This window comes from Lepisosteus platostomus, chromosome 2, assembly GCF_059453375.1.
Source record: "Lepisosteus platostomus isolate fLepPlt1 chromosome 2, fLepPlt1.hap1, whole genome shotgun sequence".
Classification (NCBI taxonomy): domain Eukaryota; kingdom Metazoa; phylum Chordata; class Actinopteri; order Semionotiformes; family Lepisosteidae; genus Lepisosteus; species Lepisosteus platostomus.
In genome coordinates this window covers 50,682,633-50,691,546 of record NC_142612.1, presented here as the reverse complement: position 1 = coordinate 50,691,546, position 8,914 = coordinate 50,682,633, and the positions used below count along the sequence as shown (strand labels likewise).

Below are 8,914 nucleotides of genomic sequence, written 5' to 3'. Positions count from 1 at the left end.
GGGCCCGGAGAAGACACAGGTGTGTAATGAGTGGTTTGCTGGAAGCCCAGAATTTAGTCTGGCAGGCGGTGATCCGCGGTATTGTGCACAGGCGTTCGAAACTGGTGTATGCCTTAATTGCGCGTTGAGTTTTTGAACGGGTTTGGACCTTTACTGTGGAGCTCAGGATCGGTGTGGGCCTTAATTGCGCCCAGGGGTTCTGGAGCTTGAGTGGTGCTTTAATTGCACGTATAATCCAGGACTGGTTTGGCCTTAATTGCGTCCTGAAATGAGCTATGCCTTGATCGTGCACAGATTGGCATAGGGTGTTTTTAGTTGTTTTAAAGGGAACAGGTGAGAAGTAGAAGATATATATATATATGTATGTTTTTGGTGTTTTCCTTGTTTGTGAACATATATACACGCACCACACTAACATAAACACACCTCATAATAAAAGAGCAAAGCACTAAATAGCAGGATTTAAAGGACGTTGAGATCCGAGAATAGCCCTGATTGAGCTCACTGCATAAGTCCACCCAGGGGCAAAAGTAGCGATGCTGGCATTCTGGGGATGGTGAATTACTGATCAAGGAAGGGAGTTCTCGAGGTCTCGTTTCTTGCCTGTGAACAATGCGGTGTAAGTCCTCTCTAAAGACTCTGAGAGGTATTTCGATCTGGAGGTAATAGACGCGCTTAGTTGAATAAGTCCAGGAATGCACCGGATTTCCAAGTGAAAGCATCCCCCTACTGTATGAGCTGTTACCTCACACACAACAAAGTAACTCTTAAAGAAACTGAACATACAGATGCAGTCATTCAAAATGCGTGGGCGATACCGCATTATTTTCCGGTACGCTGTACGCAGTCTACCGCGAGCTACCGGTAAATACCGCTAGTTACCGTAAATTCTCCTATAATACGACAAGCAAAATAGTAGTATCCGGAATTTCCGCAAGGTGGAGCTAATAAAGCTCAACCTCTCATGTTTGAGCTGTGGCCATCAAAGTCCTTAACGAAGATATTACTAATAGTATTAATAATGAATGACCTTGGACAAGCTGTAAGTGTAAACTTAAAGTATTGCCCTGGTCAACATTCTTTTTTTCATTGACCGTCTTTGTAAAAGTAACACCACATCATTTCGCAATCACGCATTTGTTTCCAATCATGCAAAGTACAGTAATTTTTGAGAATCGATTCACCATGCCTTTCACATGCTCATAAAAGAGATTGATTTAGGAACATAAACATATTACCGTATGAAAACTGTACTGTATACAGTATGTATATGTATATTTAATGTCTTAACTGTGCCCGTTTAAGTATTGAATATTCATATCTAATTTTACCACTGAAGGGAAATCTTAGTAGCTGAGCATAAAAAAAATAGGAGCATACTGCAACGCGTGTGAAGGCCATAAACGATATTAATTTTGGAACATAAACATACAGTATATGGCTGGTCTTGGTATTTTAAAGAAAACATACACGAAACATGGTTTCATTATGACCAGAATCGGTCTTGAGATATTTTTAACTTGATTTACAGTATTTGAGAGGTATGTCTTAACACCGATACTAGAGTACGTAAATACTGCTCACGTATATGTTTCTAGGTTTTTATTATGCATTTCATACGGTCAAATTACTTTTGAGCAACTAATAGGAAGCGCGAAACGGTATGCCCAGGGCGTTTTAGTTTCATTTTGTGCTGGGACTCTGCTTTTAACAATGTCTTTAGAGGGCTAAAGACAGCTTGTGTTTAAATTGAGTGTAAGGTAATTTATGCTTCTAAAGTCATGGTCAGCATTTATTATTGTACTGTGCTGTAAACTTTTTCTGTGCCTAGTCACATTATTTTATAGCGTTTTTATAGCGTTATCAAATCTGGTGGCGCTGTGTGTTAGTTTCCTGACTCCCATGTCACACGGTCTGTGATTGAATCCCATGGAACTATGACTTTATTTTTTAACAAACATTTCTTTGAAAAAATGAAACGTTTCCCAGAGATTAAATAAAACCTCACTCGCACCAAACAAATTTATATTTCTAAATATCACAACATGATCGAATTTAAGTCTTTTTAATAACAATGAATAGTCGCCTATGCATTACAAAATAAACATTTATATTGATTTGAATCGCGTTTTGATTTAAATCGTAAACGCGTGTTTAAATATATGTGTTTAAAGGCGATATACTGTATAAAAGCGCTGATTCTTATGGAGTGTGTTCCGCCGGGGATTCAAAAAATTTATTTTTTTTAATCGCGTATCTAAGGAAAATTGCAGTATAACTTTGTTCATGCACAAACAGTGGCATGTTACATTATAATTTGGGTGTCTCCTCTTGCCAGATAGCTCTAAATTGCATTTTGAGTGCGGTTTTTGACTTTTTCTGAATTGCAACCCATAAATAAAGCTGATAAAGCTTAGACTAACTGTATTCTAAACTGTATTACAACAGCACATTGGACAATGCAACGTAAATTGCAAAAATGCACTTGGAATCTGTCCAAGCCCTCCTACGATAATTATTTAAACTGCGACACTGATCATTCATCTCTAAATAAACTTTATTTTATATAGGGTTTTAAGCGAACAGGTAATTAGATTGCTCATAAACCTAATCGCTTTTTCTACATAAACACAGCGTGATTGCTCTCTGAAAATGCTTTTCCTTTATATTTAGGCTTAGATTTCAACTATAGATCGTATTATTATAAACTTTCTTGGAAAAATTTATTTTATGTAAACCATGTTTGCTATTAATTCATTTAGGGCTAAAATACGTTCATTGTCTTCCAATCGAGTTGAGTTGACATTGGAAGCTTGCCACTCCCGGACTGTTAAACCAACGCATTAGCATGTTAAAGCGATTCCATTGAGGAGCCCAGCTACCAGTTAACACTGTACTTCCTACTTTGAAAATACCTGTGAAACCGGTTTAATTCGTCACAGCCAGTACTCCGGCAGAGAGGGGGTTGTACTCGTAAAGTAGAAGCAGGCCAGATTTCCAGCGAAAGACACCTCCCCCCACCCTCAAAAACCCAGTAAGCAATAATGCTTTTTGTTGAAAATTGAGGTGGATTTTGTTTATGATAAAGAGGATAAACTGGGATGAGAGGAGGGTTTGGTTTTGCATTAGGGGCGGGATTATGATAATTGGAGGAATTTGCGAGAGTATAATGGTTTGATATATTTGATTTTGTATTGTGGTCGTTTTCTACGTTTTTGGTTGGTATTATGTTTATATGGTTGTTTTTGTTGGTTGGTTGTTATTATTGTCATTAATAATACGATCTATAGTTGAAATCTGAGCCTAAATAAAAAGAAAAAGCAAGTGATTAGGTTTATGAGCAATCTAATTACTTATTCGTTTAAAACACTATATAAAATAAAGTTTATTATTAATTTGCTGGACAGAGCGGTGGACATTATTATGCATAAGACAAAGATAACGATCCTGATCAGTTTAGAAATCTGTGTACGCTGTAAGGTTTTTACTTCTTAAACTTTTAAAATACACGTTTCGAATAGAAAGAAATCCTCTTCCTGGTACAGTCGCATGAAGAGAGAGGCGAAACAGCCCTACACAGCCCTGTCGCAGTACACGAATATAATCATATCGTTATTAAATTCTTTAGATACGCGATTCCATATTATATTCCCTATTAATCAAATTCTAAAAGTATGCTTGTTGACTCCGGTATCTCTTTAGTTAAAGACTTCGATGCTTAAAATGTTTAGGGAGAAATGGAATACTGGTGTGTATTTTTTACTTTAAAGTACCAAGACCAGCCATATACAGTACTGTATGTTTATGTTCCAAAATTATATATATATTTATATATTATATAATTATATAAAATATATTCTTGATCTGTATGTGTGTTTTATGAATTTGTGTGCCGGCATGTATGTACGTATGTGTGTGTTTGTAAAAGACCGCAGTGTGTAACTTTGAGTTTTGGTATACTAAATGACGGTGGGAGTGTGTTTAGCCGGCCAGACTGGCTAGAGACGTAACTAGAGAGACTTGACGAAAATCAACTTAAAAAAGAGACTGGAAAATATGAGAGCGTCTGAAACGTATAAGTACAGTACAGGTGGACTTAAAAAGGAGTTAGATAAACAGTTTTTGTATTTATATACAATTAGTTGAATTTATTTGAATGGCTTGAAACCAGATACTGCAGAAAGCACATGCAGGATGAAGGAAGCAGGGACCTGCCCTGTGGTTCAACTGACAGGGAAGAACAGTGAAAAATGTATCACCCTGTTAAGAGCTCTGTCTGGGGAGAATACAGAGTCTTGTGAGAGATCTGTTTACCTAAAGATTAGATCCCTTGTAGCCTCCCCAAGTCTGTCCCAGTCCAGTGCATAAAAGAAGTTAAACCTAAAATGTACTGTAAATGGGGTGTTGGTTTCTCTGTTATGGGATACTGGAGCACTACTGTCATGCTTGTCTCACTTCACAGTGTGCTATAGAGTAATGTATATGGGGAGATGGCAGGAGGCCACAGGACCTCCCCCCTTTACCATAATAACGAGTGACATCAGAAGCAGCAAGGAAGGGCTATATAAACCTAAAGTTTGTACCGGCACTGGGAACAATACTTCGGTTTTGTTGTTTCTTGCCGGAAACAAGACTTCGGCTTTATTGTTCCTTGCATGCAATAAACTCATCTATTTAATATCATCTCGGAATCCAGAACCTTATTCTTTCTGTTACAACACTTCCAATCCAGTTCAAACCAGTTCTGAATGTCTACTGAATAAAATGTTGCATCTTCTGTAGGATAAGTGTGTGCAAAAATCACAGAGTCTCAACACTCCCAATACTATGTTAAGTTTAATCCACACTGGTCAGAGTCTCTTCTCAGCCTGATGTTGAAGAAACATTAAAATAACAGAATTTGGATGTTGCTCAGCGCTTTTTATACACAGTAACAGACAAGCTTCCTACTTTTGACATAGATTACTTAATCCCTAAAATGAATCATTAGTTTTCAGTCAAATTTGGGTACCAGAAAACAACTCCTTATTAAGACTTTCATTATTGCTTACTTTTGCAAAACATGACATTCGACTTCCCTTTTTACTACATTTAAGACATGATCTGTACTTTTCCACTGACCTATAGATGCCCCCTGGTATGTTTCACTTGCCAGGGTTAGAAGCAGTTAGAAAACTAAAGGATAAGCAGTTTGTTAGTTTTTATAAAATATATAACATTCCTTCAATGTCTATCATCTGTGCTCTATGATGAGTATCAGAATTAAATAATCAGGCAGTCCCTATTCACTTTTTTTATCCTCATGAAGTAATCCGTTTTTTCAATGGTGTAGTACACTGAATTCACTTTTTTATTAAAAGCTCTATTCTATATTTTGTGGGGGAAAGCAACAAACATATTTCTGATCTCCATTTACTAATATCAGTAAGTTTGGGATATGTTTTGTTAATATGCTTTTTTAATGTAATTCACATATTTGACAGAAAACTTTGTTTTTAAAACACTGCTTAGAAGAAATAAGTTGGTTATCTATGTGAAGCTTCTTAATCACAAGAACTTATATTTGAAAAGTGATTGAACAGGGGAGCAGAATTTAAAACATGCAGATAGTTTTGGGCAGATTAAGAGACTAGTTAAATTCAGAATGTCAGACTTCTCAGTTTATATTGACACTATATTGAGACAATTATATTTGAATTATTCAGGTGGGTAGCTGCATCAGCATGCGTAGGCTGCAAAGGAACAACTAATAGGTTTATTCCATGCTGAAAAAAAGAAAAGAGAAACCACAATGTTTCGGCCATTGAGCCTTCTTCAGGTGTGAGAGAGACAAGGCAGTAGGCTATGGTAATGTAGCGGGAAAACAAAGGCTGGGAGGGAGGAGGAGTGAGAGGCGGGAGCAGGGGACAGAAAGAGAGGCCAATCAAGAGGTGTAAAGTCAGAATAGGTGTAGGGAGGTGTGAAATGAAACTTCCAATGAATGGAGAACATTTAAAAGGGTAGTCTGTCATTAAGTGAAGAGGGAATGTGTGATCCTAGCTGCAGGATAAGTTTGGTTTCGGTGGTCTTTCTGATGTATGAGTTTGGAAAACCGTCTTTGAGAGCACAGACGGAGAGATTAGAGTGGTCTTGGTCGTCAGAGGTGAAATGAGAAACAATGGGCTTGGAGAGATTTTTAATCTTCACCGTCCTGACATGTTCTCTGAAGCGGTCTCCGAGTCTCCTTCCTGTTTCTCCAATGTAAATGGCTGGGCATTTACTGCAAGAGATACAGTAAATAAGGTTGCTGGAGGTACAAGATGCCCTCTGGGTGATGGGGAATTGTCCTGAAGGGCCTTGAATGAGTGTGGTGTTGGATGTATACTTGCAAGTGAAACAGCGAGCTCTGTTGCAAGGGAAAGTGCCTGGTGTGGATGGTTGCTGAGGGCGGTCAAGGGAGCTGTGAACAAGAAGGTTGCGCAGATTAGGTGCTTGGCGATATAAGATGATGGGGCAGTCAGAAAAGAGGGCCCCAATAGAGGGATCATCCTGTAGGATGGAAAAGTTGTCGTTAATAGTCCTGGGGATAGGAAGTGTGTTAGGGTGGTAGGGAAGCACCAAAGGAATGCGGTTGCTACGGCAGGAGTTCCTGATTGGGTTGATGGTCCGAGGGGTGTTTTTGGCTCGGGCAAGAGCCCTGTCAATAACACTGCTGGGGTATCCTCTGTTGATGAAAAAGGAGTACATTTTGAGGGCTTGGTTCTTGAAGTCGATGTTGTTGCTGCATAATTGTCGTAGCCGAAAGCACTGTGAAAAAGGGAGAGAGATTTTAGTGTGTTTGGGGTGAAATGAGCTATACAAGAGATAGCTGTGTGAATCTGTGGGTTTGTAATAAACCGAAGTGGAGAGTCGGGGGTAGTTGATTGAGAAGTTGATGTCTAGAAACGGAAGAGCAGTGGAAGATATGTTAACCGTATATTTGAGGGACGGGTAGAAGTTGGTGAAATGGTGCAGGAAGCACTCAAGCTGATCGTTGGAGCATGTGGCGGCACCGACGCAGTCATCAATATATCGCTTGTAGAGGTCAGGGACAAAGCCAGTGTAGGAAGCGAAGAAGTGTTCTTCTACCCAGCCGACAAAAATATTAGCACAGCAGGGTCCCATTCTGGTGCCCATGGCAACTCCACTCACCTGTTGGTAAAAAAGATTATTGAAAGAGAATGCGTTCAGTGTGAGGACGATGGTATTTAATTATAATACCAATATGTTTTAATTTATTAAATAGTTTTTTATTAATTATTAGTCTTTATTGAATGTTTTAAGTTTTTTTAAATAACAGTAAATGAATTACTTAATTAAATTAATATATAAATCACCCAATTTACAACTGCAGTTCACTAGCTAATAAAATTCTGCACCTGTTTGGTTAAAGAATCTACAGTGGTGTGGTCATGGCTGCTCTGCTGAGAAATATGACCTGATAAGAACACATCATGAGGTTTGTATTTTTTCTTAAACAGAAAAAAAATCTAGTCAAAATTCTAGAATTTATTTGTAAGTAGCAGTATTCTTTATATAACAGCAATATTTATATATTTTAAATTACTGTAAATCCATTGACCTGTTGAGTAATTGTATTTTCTCTTTGTAACACATCACACATCGTATTAGACATTGAGGCAGTTCATAGTGGATTTATTAGGTACTGGTATTAATAGCCAACTTAAAGCAGTGCAGTACCTTAGCCTGGGAATGGATAGATTGAAAATTCCTATAAAGACAGGAGCAAGCTGAGTGGCACAACATTTCAGTGTAGCTATTGATACAAGGTTGGGCCCAAAGGCTTTCCTGTTGTTCTGTATGCAGAAAAATAATATTACATCATGTTCCTAAATGACATAGATGGAGGGGTACCACTGGCTGTTCACGTACAGTCTACTGCATGTTTTTTTTGTGCTTTGAAACTACAGTCGAATTTATTTAGCTTGTCTGGGAGAAATGGATCATCCTCTGACCTTGTTGTGTTAGAATTTGTTTTGTTTCCCCTTAAAAATACAATTGGATTAAAATAAGTATTTATTTCATGTGCATAGGCTTCTTCCAAAGCTAATGCCTGTTGTCCAGATGGTGAACATTTTTACTAAAGAAATGTTCAGCTGCATGGATTCCTGACCGCCAGTTTCCAGACAAAGAACCTCAATTCTTCTCCTGCTTCTGGAGGGCCTTCTGCCAGAACCAAGGAATTAGGGTCAACCTGTCTTAAGGGTATCATCCAATGATGAAACAGAGCAGGTCAACCTTGACACGTACCTGCACTGCCATGTATCCACATTCCAAGATGAGTGGACACCTCTCCAACATGGGCTGAGCTCTCCTGAATAATCTTAGTGAACACATCTACAGGCATCTATCCATTTGAATGTCAGAAAGGATTCCAACCCCCTCTCCTCAGGTTAGCCACAAAATCTACAAACATCCTTGCCACCTTAAGAACAGCCTTTATACTTCGAGGGGGTTTGGCAGGGTTTGGCAGGCCGTATGGACTAACCTACAGATGGCTGTCAAGTGTCAAGAAAGGACTGCTAACTGCTAACTGCTAGGGTCTTAAAGAAGGGTTGCCAAAAAGTCTCACTGCAACACTTAATTATTTGAATGGTCGGTAGGAAGCTGGTGTCCCCAGTTCATTGGCCCATACAAAATCCTGGATAATGTAAACACTGTTACTTACTGTCTATCCCTACCATGATCACAACGGCAACCAATATCATCGGTGTTAGACATCTTATTTCTGCTCATCCCGCACCACATCCCAGTTGCCTGTTGGGTCCAATCCAGTCTACAGTATCTAGCCATTGGCAAGGAAGATGACCTGAGGAATGGACTTGGGTTACAGCCTGGAACAATCCTCAACTGGTCCAGACTTTCCGCCAAACAT

General features: G+C 38.8%; 1 protein-coding gene across 1 annotated transcript; it reads right to left on the bottom strand.

The window, feature by feature from the left end:
- Positions 1-5,938: 5,938 nt before the first annotated feature.
- LOC148676421 (uncharacterized) lies at positions 5,939-7,227 on the bottom strand (the record flags this gene model as incomplete). Its single annotated transcript, XM_088644405.1, has 1 exon — positions 5,939-7,227. A coding segment is annotated over one exon (1,236 nt), but the record flags the coding sequence as incomplete, so codon positions are not given.
- Positions 7,228-8,914: the final 1,687 nt, after the last annotated feature.